The 13,854-nt window shown below is 36.2% G+C and overlaps 1 protein-coding gene and 1 pseudogene across 1 annotated transcript in view; both read right to left on the bottom strand.

Annotated features, from left to right (window-relative positions):
- GFPT1 (glutamine--fructose-6-phosphate transaminase 1) overlaps positions 1 to 13,854 on the bottom strand; it is a 69,038-nt gene that overhangs the window by 33,230 nt on the left and 21,954 nt on the right. Inside the window, exons 5-9 of the mRNA XM_057557943.1 lie at positions 7,842 to 7,900; positions 6,369 to 6,503; positions 4,907 to 4,968; positions 3,598 to 3,677; positions 305 to 410 (exon numbers count right to left, since the gene is read on the bottom strand). Coding sequence (XP_057413926.1) covers positions 305 to 410; positions 3,598 to 3,677; positions 4,907 to 4,968; positions 6,369 to 6,503; positions 7,842 to 7,900 — 442 coding nt within the window. The remainder of the gene's footprint in view (positions 1 to 304; positions 411 to 3,597; positions 3,678 to 4,906; positions 4,969 to 6,368; positions 6,504 to 7,841; positions 7,901 to 13,854) is intronic.
- Positions 9,886 to 13,844, bottom strand: LOC130709364 (protein FAM104A-like; annotated as a pseudogene).

The raw sequence follows: 13,854 nt of genomic DNA, 5'->3' as shown, positions 1-13,854 counted from the left end.
ATCTCTCCTTCCTATAAAACCTGGGTTAAGGCTCCTAAAAGAAGAGGAAAAAAAAAAACACGAGCTCAGAGTAAATACACTGGAACAAGTCTCAAGGACTTATCTCTTCTTTGTACTGACCTACATACTTTGAATTGAGAGCAAAAACGTTCTAGAACACCATCTCCAAAAAGGTCCCCTTCACATCCTTAATTAACAAAGTTCTCCTCTACAGCATGACTAGATATATACAAAATGACTTCTTGGTTTCTTGTAGCATGAGAAGTTTTACTAAGAATTCTCTGAATCAACCAAGGAAGCTCACCTTGCATCAGAAGCAAAGTAATACTCCACTGCTTTTTCTTCAACGGGGAAAAGGCAAGTTGTGCTGTCCACACGAGAGAGGTTACAGCCTCCTTTCTTATCTTTGCCTATATTATAGAGTTAACAGAATCAGCACACATGTAGAAAACCATGGCTGATATATAAATATACATAATTTTCTACAAAATCAACAAAAAACCATAGCAATGCAAAATAATTCCAGCAACTTTTCAATGCCAGGTAGATCACCCTACTTCCATGCAATAAGCCAACAAGAACAACGGGCATAGAGTGAAAGAGCAACTATTAAAGAGAGCGTGACAGATACAGTGCTGTGCTATACGTTCTTTAATGTGATATTTCTTTTCCAAGTAAAAGGTAAATAATTAATGTCACTAAGTCTTTTTTTAATGTATGTATAGCCTAATTTTAATTTAACTTCATACAAAACTTAATGAAATTAATACATATAAGTTTGTATACTTAAACTTATCATTAAAATTACATTAAAAATATCAAAGTTGTGCAATGAAAAATAAAATGAAGCCTAGTGGCATATTTTTATTATCTCCTAACAAAACTTCTCTAGATTTTAACAGTAAGTCAGCATAAGTCAAAGTTCAGGCTACACTAATTCCGATCGAAAAACAAAACAAAGATACCTATAACTCTCTAACCATGGTATATCTACATGGCAGCTACTGCTAAGCACTGGAACTATAAACCCAGAACCTCTCCTTTCTTAAAATTGGATTTTCTTACATTACTTTTATGTCAGGATAAAGTAGAGTCCTTTTGCAATGATAATATCTTTTCATTCTAGCACTTTAGAATTCTGGCATTTCTACTTAATTTGTCAAGCTATTGATGAAGAATTTTTTTCCTCTCTGCTTATTCACAACTAAAGTCAAAACTAGAAGGCATAATGAAGTTTGACAAATTTGCCAAATACAGAAAATACTATTAATTGAAGGCTATATAAATGTCACAGAGACAAAAAAGCACCTTTCTCTAAGATCAGGACACAGTAGACCTTGTAACCAATGGATACAATGGCCAGAGGATACCATAAATATACTTGTAAAAACTCATATTGTGTCCATCCTCTAAAATGCATGTCTATAAAAACCTGATAGTAATTATTCTCAGTAACATATATTCAAAGTTCTCCACAACCCATGATTATTTGGTGTGTTTTAGGCATGAAAGCAAAATAGCTCTTTCCACCCAAATTCAATAGCAGGAAAGATACCACACTTTAAAAAACAAGTATAAGATGACATCCCAGAGAAGATAACACTATAAAAAGATAAAACAGATCAGTGTTTGCCAGGGGCTGGGTATGGGGACAAGGGTTGACTACAGAGGGTCAGCTGAGGGAACTTTTTAGGGGATAAATTGTTCTTTATCTTGATTGTGGAGGTGATTATACAACTCTATGCGCTTGACAGAACTCATGAAATTGTACATCAAAAAGAGTGAACTTTACTGCATGTAAAAAGGTGAATTAAAAAATAGGCAAAAGGATAGGCCAGCACCTACATTTAAAAATTTTTAAATACAACTAGCTTTGGTTATAAAATGTCCTACTGGGGTTGAGTTTCACCATATTCTTTCTACAAATATTGGTTATTTCCTTCTTCAAGTAACAGGGTATATTTAAATACAATATTCAGAAGAATTCAAGGTATCACTGCCTATTTAAATGAAAAGAATATTACCACTTGACATCTATATGACTGTTACAATCTGTAAAATGTCTTCCCATCTATTGTTTATCTCCTCTGATTTGACTTAAGTGGAAATGATTATTATCATCCAGGTAGTTATACCTGGAGAAAATAGCAAATGTTTGAAAGCCAGTCCAGTGTTTTCCCCTTTATACAGCCTCTTCAATAAGAGGCTGTACTTTTTAAACTAAACTCTGCTGAGCCATACATTATCTACCTACTAGGAGCTAGAGAACTCAGGGTTACTAAAACACAACCCCTCATCTCAAAAAGATGTCTCACGATAAATTTTTCTTCCAACTTCTTAAGACCTTAGCCAATGTTTTTCCATTGCTTCTAAAAGCAGCCTAAGACACTGTACAAGGTAACACATCACATAAGTAATATATACACAAGCAGAATTATTAACAGAAATCTGGAACTCTGGATCCAAAATTTATACTGGTCGGCTAGTTTTTTTTCTGAAAAGAGAGGGAGGGGAGGAGGAAAATAAGTTCTAACATCTCAGGACTGAAGGCTATTTAAGGAAATAACTTTCTGCTCTAGGTAAAACAGTGAAAGCAGCCACTATCTAAAGATGAATAGGTTTAGAGTACTTTGCTAAATCTTTTTCAAAAAACCAAGAATTATGCATTAATAACATGGGTTTCAATTTCCTGAATTTACCATTCCCTGTGTCTTTTACAGAGAGAGCTTTTAGTAAAAAAGTAAACAAAAATAACACATCATTTTTTGTCTAATTATATCAATAAAATGATCCAGTTTGTACAGCTAAAAAGATAAACTTCAAATGTAAATTTTAAAAAAACTCCAAATTCAAACAAAGCCAATCAAGGTATCAAATGTAAAAATATAAACGTAAAATGTCATGCATAAAACAAAATCCATTTGAACATATTTCAGTTAAAAATTAGGCTAAATTATTCAAATAACTACCACAGAGGTCAATCTACAATAGCCTAGCACGCAAACACAATGCTCTTTTCCTAATCTCAGCATCTTATTTATAATAATGTATCCTACATGATTTTAATTTAAAACAAAGGAAAAAACTTTAAAATTTCAACTATTTCCTCAAATCTCAGAGATCTTAAAGAAACAAATTATTAAAAGCAGTTTTCTAAATGCCAAAAGCAGACAGACAAAATACACTCCACAAATTAGAAAAATAATGTCAAAATATGTTTCCCCATAAAATAAGCCTATTTTTAGAGGCCCAACACATTCACTCACTCCAAGAACAAAGAATTAGTAAAGAATGAACAAAAGAGGATAAGATTCCTCCCCATCCATGCAGAGTGCATTTCCCACCTCTTTCTCCCTGTGATCCCCACCATGTGAATTTTGATCCAATCTGAGTCCTAGCTAAGGATATACAACAGAAAAAAATTCTACTCGTCAGAGAAATCACAAAAACAAATTCTTTTCATATCTAGACAGAACTATATATATAAGTGGATCTGACCAAAGGGGCATTTAATCAATTTAAGGAAAACAATTCTTTATAACTACTGCACTCAATTTATACATTTTTCCCATGGCATGATGTAGGAATAGTTTTTACCTGTTCTGTAGAGGATTGGAATATGATCAGTAGATAGTTTATGTTCACTTCGTACACCAATCAACAGAGGGCTACCTCTTCTGTTAGTACAAAATTAAACAGAATTAAACCATTTTTATAAGTAATGCACTAATGTTTAAACTCTCCCTCCAAGTTCAACTTCAGATATAACAAAAGAACGACATAAACAGAGTTTTTAAAAGATATTCAGAAGTCAGCCAACTATGACCCACAGGCCAGGTTTGTCTATTTTTACTGGAACACAGCCATGCCCTTTCCTCTACACATTTTCTACAACTGCTTTCACACTACGACAGCAAAACTAAGTGGTTGCCACAGAGGCAACATGGCCCAGAAAGCCTAAAATATTTACTATCTGGCCTGTTACAGAAAAAGTTTGCAGACCCCTGTTCTATAATGATGCATTAGAAAGCTTTCTCCTTTTTAATGTAAAATGGAACCTTTCTTTTGATGTGTGAACAATATATGAACATTAGTCCCCTTGACTTCATTTTAAAGACAGCTCTCTCTTACCAACTCTTAGGGTTCCACACTGTTCTAAAAAGGACTTCATGATTAGGCTTGAATATCCCAGCAAAAGTAGTAATGGTACAATTATCTAGGACTCTGTCTAGAATATATAGTTCTGAAAAATATGGATATTTTACAAAATATTCAACATCCAAATTCACAAAGTAACAATGGTGCCCCACTACAAACAAAAGGCCAATTATAAATGCCAAAATGTTTTTGCTTTGTTAAGGGATTCTGTTACACGGAATAGTGGTAAAACAACAGACAAGAAGGGCATATGAAAATAAATACAGTCGACCTCCCATATGCGTGGGTTCCACATCTGCAGATTCAACCAACTGCAGACTGAAAATATTCAGGGAAAAAAAATTCCAGAAAGTTCCAAAAAGCAAAACTTGAATTTGCCACACACTGGCAACTATTTACACACTAGCATTTCCGTTGTATTTACAACTATGTATGTAACATTTACATTACATTAGGGTATGATAAGTAATCTAGAGATGATTTAAAGTGTACAGGAGTATGTATCTAGGTTATACGCAAACACTACACCATTTTATATAGGGAACTTGCACATCCATGGATTTTGGTATTCACAGGAGTTCCTGGAACCAATCCCCCATGGATACCAAGGGATGACTCACACAGATATCTCTAAAAAAGGACAGAGCCGTTATGGTGAAGGGCCATTCACAGTGTACAGGGAATAAGCTTATAATTCTAAAGTTTCAAAATACATATAATTATTAGTCATTATTAAATTTATATATACCTTGTGCCTACTGCTTGGCCAGGAAAATGAACACTTTTAAATACAAGTGCAAAAGCACCTTCCTATAGAGGGAAAAAAAATGCATTAGCAATATATATTATAATCAATTATCAAATGTGAAATGCCTAAAATATACTGGCTTCAGCACAGAAATGTTTTGTTCACACAGCTACTCTTTTGCACTAGTTTATAAATGAGTCTAAATTTTAGGTAGACACTTACTCCTGAGCTTTGATGTATCCACGATCCACTTTTTAACCAAGTCCACTCTTGAAATAGGCTCAGTAGATAATAGCTCCTAAACAGACCATTTTAAAAGACACCTTTGTACACGCTACCAATACTTCTCAATAGGTACATCATATCTCCCATACTATGCATTAGTAAGGGAAGGGCAGAATCAGAAAAGATCCCAAGCTCCATATCCAAAACCCATTCTCTGGCCCAGTAATTTTATACCACTGTTAACTTCCATTCTTTTTGTCCTTGATATTGGAGACATAAATATACACAATCACAATTATTAACATGCACACCATACCGCCTCCTCAACCCAAACTCCTCAGGGACAGGGCCTAAGGAAATCAAGAATGAATAAAGGAGGAACATAAGGTAGGAGAAGGAAGGAACAGAAAAAACTGGGTTATACGAGTAGAAACAAGAAAAGGCTGGGAAGGCACACTACTCTGCCTTGAGTAAAGAGAAGGAACAGTTCTCTATCTTCTCTACCTTCCTGACTCCTTTTGCAGCAGACATCATAAGATTTGGGTGGAGATGGGAGGTAAGGGTTGGACCTTCATAGAGAAGTATAGGGCTTTTAAATGCGAAAGCCAGTTATGAGTGGGATTGGGGCGGGGGTGGAAGTCACTATGTATTTGGACCTTTGTGTATCTTTGATATCTTTAATCTTTAATTAGGACAACTGGGATGAGATCAAAAACAATACCACTTTTCTCTCAGGTTGGGAAATAATTTTCTGTAGAGGTACAGGGCCAAGGAAAAGTCCCCATAAGGAAAAATGAGTTGACTACTGGCTTAGAGACATGCAGACATTATCCCAGAATAAAGAGTGTGTATTTCACCGAAGCTACCCTTCGCTAAGTTATTGACTAGAGGAACACTTGAATGAGCAGGAAGCATGAAAGTGATGAATCCCCAGCTGTGTGTACTGTGTACATGTTTGTGTGTGGTGTGTATGGGTTTGTGTGTGTGTATGCATAGTCTTTGGACAAACTGCTTTTGGATTATTTTTAGTTCCCATGACACTAAACTACAGTGAAAGAAGTAAAATCATTAAAACAACAGTCTCTCAAAATTATTCAAGTTGAATAGTTATATACATGGGAAATAAAAGCAAAAAATACTTAAGAAATTAGCATAATTCCTACTTATCGAAGTTATTTTTAAGCGTTTATTGTGATTAGTGTTGGCAATAATTATCTTTAAAAGTGTGGTTTAATACCAATTGTTGGATGACTCTCTCCACCAAGGTAGTAAAACTTATATCTTGACTTTCCCGATTGTCATACATGTACTTAACAAGCTTGGCAATTGTCTCTGTGTCTGTTTCAGATTCAAAGTCATAGCCTTTGCTTTCCTGTAATTAGAAAGGAAAAAATTTTGACCCATTCAAGGAAATATTCATAATATCTAAATCTTTTCTACACAATTTTTCCTCAAAAATCTCATTATCCAACTTCTAGTCTTTTTTTGACCACCACACCCTGATTATCCACTCTTTAAAATTAAGGTCACCATCTAATTACGGTGAACCCAAAATAGTGAGGTATTCTCTGTGACCAAACATACTTATAATTATATAAATCTATATATGTCATATATGAATTAAATACATTTTAAAATAATTAAAATATAATGAAATATATAACATTCACAAACCACTAATTCCATTATGAATTATTCCTTTTTTTTTTTTTAATAAATTTATTTATTTTTGGCTGTGTTGGGCCTTCGTTGTTGCTGCACGGGCTTTCTTTAGTTGGGTCAAGTGGGGGCTACCCTTTGTTGCGATGTACGGGCTTCTCATTGTGGCGGCTTCTCTTGTTGCGGAGCACAGGCTTCTCCTTGCGGTGGCTTCTCTTGTTGTGGAGCGTGGGCTCTAGGCGCGTGGGCTTCAGTAGTTGTGGCACACGGGCTCAGTAGTTGTGGCTCACAGGCTCTAGAGCACAGGCTCAGTAGTTGTGGCGCACAGGCTTAGCTGCTCTGCAGCATGTGGGATCTTCCCAGACCAGGGCTCGAACCCATGTCCCCTGCATTGGCAGGAGGATTCTTAACCACTTTGCCACCAGGGAAGCCCATGATTCCTTCTTTAATGATGATATTTCACTGTCCAATACAATGGCCATTAGCTATATGTGGCTATTTAAATTTAAAGTGAAATAAAATTTCAAATTTAGTTCCTCACTCATCCTACCTCAACAGCCACATGTGGACAGTGGCTACCATATTGGGACAATACATGTATAGAAAGTTTCCATCACTGCAGAATGCTGAACTGGACAGCTCTGAGAAGTCACTCATGAAGTCATCATCATTACCATTACTACACAGTACACAGCTATTTAGGGCATGGAGCCTTCATTCAATCTGTCTTGAGTCTTCTAACACCCTAGAATCTTTTAAAAATGACACGGTCTCTCACAATGCAAAGACATCCCCCCAAATTCCAATTTTATTTAAGCTTTTGGGTCATTTATAATCAAGCCAAATAATTATTTTCTTTTCATATAAGAAACAAAAAAGTTCTACTGTCAACAAAGAAAAGTCCAATAAACCACCATATCCTTGTAACTGTCTTAGGAATTATTTGATCACATCAAGATAGGATTTACTGTACATCCCAACAAACAACCTCAATGCTCTCATTAGAAGTATTCTTCAAAGACTGGTAGTCTTTTTAGGTCACTTTACTTACCAAAAACTTTTTCAAGTCTTTGTAGTTGGTGATGATTCCATTGTGAATAACAATAAATTCTAAAAGAGATAAAAGTATTGATGACTAAAAAATTATAGGTCTAATAAACACTATAAATTGCCATTACTATTAAGAGATTTTTCTCAAGTCAAAAAACTTGTTACATGCTACACTTTTAGGTGTAATCAAGTATTATCCACTTTTCATCATCAGATTACCCTCAGGTAGATCAGCAGCACAGTTCACATGTAGAAGCACACAGTGCTAAGAGGTGGGTATAGTGGGTTAATATAATAAACTGGAGTCTAGAGCCATCAACTTCAGTTGTGGCTAAACTACCAGTCCAGTGCCACCATGTAAAAGAAGCAGGTTCCCTGGGCCAGTTTCCTCATTTGCAAAATGAAAGGGTTGAACTAAATAACTATTATTCTCACTTCTTTGTTCATTCATTCTTATGCATACAACATTCCTAAGTTTAAAGAGAAAGGCTTCATCCAATTTACACTAAATGAGTTTAAAACCTAAGTTAAAGAATTGAGAAAAAACGGACAGTTACTCAGTTCTGTAGTTTAATTTACTTATCTGAGGTCCAGAAAATTCCCAGAATGTCAGATAAACTAAAATTAAAGCAGCATTTCAAGATCAAATACAGATGACAGTGGGATAGTTTTCATCTTTTTTTGATTAAATAACTTTCAAAAACGTAAGAATGTGCAATCAGGAGTTGACAATATTATTTGTAGCCACTGACAGTGTATGTAAAGTAAAGGCAACTAATGTGGATTTCTTATTTAAAGTTCACATAAATCAGGAGAGAAATTACCACTAAATTCAATTTTATATCAAATTATCAAAATGTTTTTTAATATACTTAAAGATCTGACATTAAATGAGCTTGAACTGAACACGTTCATTACAAACCAAATGTTAAACACTTCACAAGATTTCTAAGAAAGAAAAGATACCACAAAATGATACTACAAAAATAAATCTTAAAATTTTAATGCTAGAACACAGAGAATCATAAATAGCTGATATAAAGCCTTAAAGCCAAATTCTCAAAATATAACATATAGTTTTTCAGAAATCTTTTATAAAGACCTTGTCAGTATTAAAAGTTTGAGTAGTTAACATTCTAATCCAATAATTATGTGAAGCATGAAAAACCTAAAAAGGTAGCTACTGAATTAAACTACAAAATCTTACCTCAAAGGGATATATATACACACATACATACATATATACGCTTATGTATATATTCACTTATTTTTTAAAATTATGGAAGAATAGACTCAAAAATTTTGTTAAATGTTTATATACAGGAAGAGATGGAATAAGGAAGAGGAAATAAGATAGAAGCTAGACTTATTTTAGTATGCCTTTTTTATAGGTATGACCTCAGAACTATGCAAATATTTTAGATAGTTTTAAATAAAAATTATTTTTTAAAGAAAATCAATTCCTAAAACTCAAAATAAAATATATTAACATAATGCTATACCCAGCTAGTAGAACAATTACATACAGAAGGATTATTCCAAGTGACTCCAAAACATAGTAATTTGATTATACATCCCTAGAGAGATATACCCTAAGGACAAAAAAAAATAAAAAACAGTCAACATACTGTTATGGTAGTGTTCACATTATGATTCCATTGTACATGTATCATCTGATAGATCAAATAAGTATGTTGCTGGTGTTAAGAACTAAGTTTTTAAGTGTGACTGAAAAGAAATACATAAATCAATGAGGTTAAGTAAAAACCTTACAGACCTGGATTTGAATTGAAGGTGTTAGTGTAAAATTATGTTGTGTTTTCTCTTTAAATTTATACATGCACATACACAGAGGTATATATATATTTCCTAACTCTGCCCACTGAAAAGGCCTAGGTGCAATGAGCACTTCTAAGACCTGGTTTATAGTCTTTTTTTTTTTTTTGGCAGCACAATATAGAAGTACATGGTGTTACTAGCTTGAGCTAACAGAAGTTTTAAAAGATGACCATTTACTATCAAGTAGCCTCATAACAGAAATGTATCTGAAGCTGCCAAGGCTGTAGAAAATATGCAGGAGTGGATGGAGATTATTCTTGTGTTTAACAGGGTAAAAGAGTTAATTGCTAGCCCAGCACTATAACTGTACTTATTTGGGAAAAAACTGTTTTGTTTCAGTGATGGTTTCATCTTTCATTTCTTTCAGCTGGGTGGGAAATAAAAGGAACGTGCTTTCTTGAGTTTTACATGTTCTTTTTTTTTTTTTTTTTAAACTTATTTTTTTTTAATTAATTTATTTATTTTTATATTTAATTTTGGCTGTGTTGGGTCTTCGTTTCTGTGCGAGGGCTTTCTCTAGTTGCGGCAAGCGGGGGCCACTCTTCATCGCGGTGCACGGGCCTCTCACTACCGCGGCCTCTCTTGTTGCGGAGCACAGGCTCCAGACGCGCAGGCTCAGTAGTTGTGGCTCGCGGGCTCAGTTGCTCCGCGGCATGTGGTATCTTCCCAGACCAGGGCTCGAACCCGTGTCCCCTGCATTGGCAGGCAGATTCTCAACCACTGCGCCACCAGGGAAGCCCCATGTTCTTGTTAATACACGTTTTGTTTCAGCAGGCTGCCATCCATTAAGCCTGCAGGAGTCCTCCTGGGTATTTCTGAATTGTGTTGTGTACATGTGTGCCTGAGAGCTTGTCTTCTTACAGCATTTAGTTGCTGTTTGCCTTTTTGTTGGATAAAATATTAGCAATGTATCCTTTCCATATTCCCTGCCATAAAACCTATTATGATCCAAAATCCTCATCAAACATCTGGTTTTAGAACTTGGGAGATGGTAGTAAAAAAAAAAATTCTTGGACAAACCATCCCCTCCGTAAGCATGGGCCTATGCTGAAACTTTCCCTCACAACTCTACATTTCTACTTCAAGTAACTGACCTTTCAACTCTACCCATTTAGAGGAACAAACCATGGAAAGGAGGTACATATGTTTGCCCTCTTCCTATAGGCCTCATCTTCAAATTTTAGCTCTGTCACATAAGAAAATCTCATCCTGTCCCGTGTCCTTTTCTAATCTTGACAAAGAGGAAAGTTCTTTCTAGAGCTATCCATGCTCCTCAGACCTGCTGTGTGCGCTGTGCGGACTCCCAGTGAAGTGGAGGGTGAGAGCAGGCAGTAGACTCTAAGGCACTTTCCTCCACATAGAATGGCAAGTTGTCCCTCCCCGCACTCTCCCAAGAAGATGACCTGATGCATCCTTGCTCCGTGTTCACACAGCTTGCCACTGCGGCAGAAGACTCATCTATGCCTTCGTTATTCAAACTTGGGTGGCTCTCTAGCATGACTAAATAACACGGGAACAATCCATCTCTAAATAAATACTACTGTGCTGTTTCTTCTAGAGGTGCCTCTGCTGATGTATTTCTAAGCCACACCAGTCTTTCCAGTTTCAGTGGTGGAATGTGGCCCCCTACTTACTGTTGGGGGTTACTTTAAGCATAAAGTAAATCCTTCTCCAACAGTTTCAAAATACTTGTTACTTCAGACATCAGTTCAGAGAGCTTACACTTTGTCAGCCTTCACCTGCTCCTTAATTCTCGACACTACGAGGTGGAGTTATCAATGAGATCACGTAAGCTACTGCTGGAAAAGTTTGTAAGACAAAAAGTCATCACATGTTTCTTGACTCATAACTGAGCAATGTTTTCTAAGTCTGAGATGTAGGCTTTGGAGGAGTAATGGTAACAAGTTATCTGAGCATCCAAGAGTCTGAAAGACCTCTCTGGAAATATAAATATATAACAAAGAGAGAAGACAGTTATCAGGGAGGATGCTTACTTACACAGTGTAACTTGGATCTGATTGTTCTCCTGGCACAAAGGAGCAAGTACTTTCAACAGGACATCTACATACTAAGAGGTGGTATGGCAATTAATTTCAGGGCAAAACTGAATCAAGCATTCTATATTTTGGAAAAAAACTTCGGTTTTTTTCATGGAAACTAGATACTCTTCTCTAGTTTATTGAATTTTAAAAATTGAAGATTCTGCATTTTTAAAAGGCCTTTTTACGTAAAGTAGAATTTCTAATTGACAGATCTAGAAATCAATCTGAATTGGACAAACTATGGATTCAACATGCAGATGAGATATCCTCCTACGGTTACCTTGATGCAGATTTGATACCCACCCTCAAAAGAATCCTAAAAAAAACAGCTTCAAAACCCCTTTTTAATCACAATAGTGCAGCAAAACCAGAAGTAAACAACTGCCTGTTAACCTGTTATTTCAAATATCGACTGAAAAGCCAACAGGCATTTTTTTGTGCAACTTTTTAAAACACTGTTAAGTTGAAATATCAAATCTGCACAGCACTGTCCCTTCACAGAAGGCAAGAAACTGCCAGCACATCATGTGGGAGGCCGTCCTTGGTGCTGTCGGCTATGAAAGTGGGCCTCCTTCAGGATCTGGCTGATGTGCAAGCAAGGGCCTTGGCACAAATGCAGACCGCCTGGCATGGGCGGGGGGTGCTGGCGCTGGACCCGGCGACGAGGTGCTTTAAGCCACTTCCTGGCCCACCGGCCCTGGCTATTAATGCTGCTGCTGCTGCTGCTGCTTCCACCCCTATCACTGCTTGAAGACTCTGTGTCCCAGCAATCGTGAAAGACAGGCTTTCTACTATTCCTTTTGGTCTGGCGGGGAAGATGGTGGTCTTCTTCATCGCCACTCCTTCTTTTCCTGGGGCGGAGGCACTGGCTCACGGCAGCTGATGGAGGGGAGCAACGAGGCTCCACAAGAGGAGGGAACAGAGGGTGTTGTGTTTCGGTGGCCACCACGCCCACCCCCTCAGGCCTTGGCTCTGTGGTACCCACCGCTACTTCCAGCATCTGTTCCGGGCCCCCCATGTCGCAGCCACCATGGCACCCAGGTTTATAGTCTTTAATTATCGTTTCTACTAAAAGGAACTAGGACTCCTTAGAGAAATGGCTGATTCCAGGTTTGGGGCAGGATTAGATAAACCTGTAACATCTTGAACTACCAGAAAATAACAAAGACTACTGAGCCTACTTGGGTCACATGAAAAGGACTCAGGAGTCAACCTGAATAAGCTCCCAATGACTAAAGATGGGAAGTTTTGTGCATCAATATAGATAATTACTTCAGTGTTTTGAAACAAATGAAATATTTTAAATCCATGAATTTATAATAATACAGTAATAATAAAAAGGAACTCTGTTCACCTTAGAACATTAGAACCACTTCATTTGAAAAATGGTAAATAAAGGGGAAAAAAAATCAAACATTTATCCTGCCTTTCCTATACAATCTATACATCAGGGTAATCAAGTGGTTAATATGGAGACGTTTCTCTTTATAGAAGTATTTTAGATAATAAATGACAAAGGAAAGATTGTATTAGACTATCACCATTTTATAACCCCTAAAGAAATAATTAATATTGGCAATGATTATCAATGACCTAACACAAAAAGAAAAACATCCAAACATTACAGGTACAAATACCATACCAATTTATAACAAATAGAAGGGACAGAGAATCATGTTAAATGACACCACAGGATGCATGCCATTAGCAAGATCTAGACTGTAGGAAACTCTACAGGACAAACAATAGAGTAAACTGCAAGGAAGAAAGGAGAGAAAAGGAAAAGTCTCTTAGGAGACTTAGGAGATAAATCAATCTACTAAGTCCTTACCTTTTAGAGATACACACTTACATAATTATTATTAAATGCTATGATATCTAGTTATCTGTGATAATATCTATCTATATGATATCTATTGGCTTCCAAAATAATCTGGGAGGGGTACAGAAAAATATAACTGATTATGTATTGATAAATGTTAAAGCTGGGTGATGGATATATCAGGTTCTGTATACTCTCTACATCTGAATATGCTTGAAATTTTCCATATTAAAATAATGAAAACAGAGTTTTCATTCTTCTCCTATTATTGGCCCTCTACAAACACTCCAGAGCATGTACAGTCTGTCCAT

Source organism: Balaenoptera acutorostrata, chromosome 12 (genome assembly GCF_949987535.1).
Source record: "Balaenoptera acutorostrata chromosome 12, mBalAcu1.1, whole genome shotgun sequence".
Lineage (NCBI taxonomy): Eukaryota > Metazoa > Chordata > Mammalia > Artiodactyla > Balaenopteridae > Balaenoptera > Balaenoptera acutorostrata.
The sequence above is the reverse complement of the archived record's forward strand: the minus strand, read 5'-3'. Positions and strand labels throughout refer to the sequence as shown.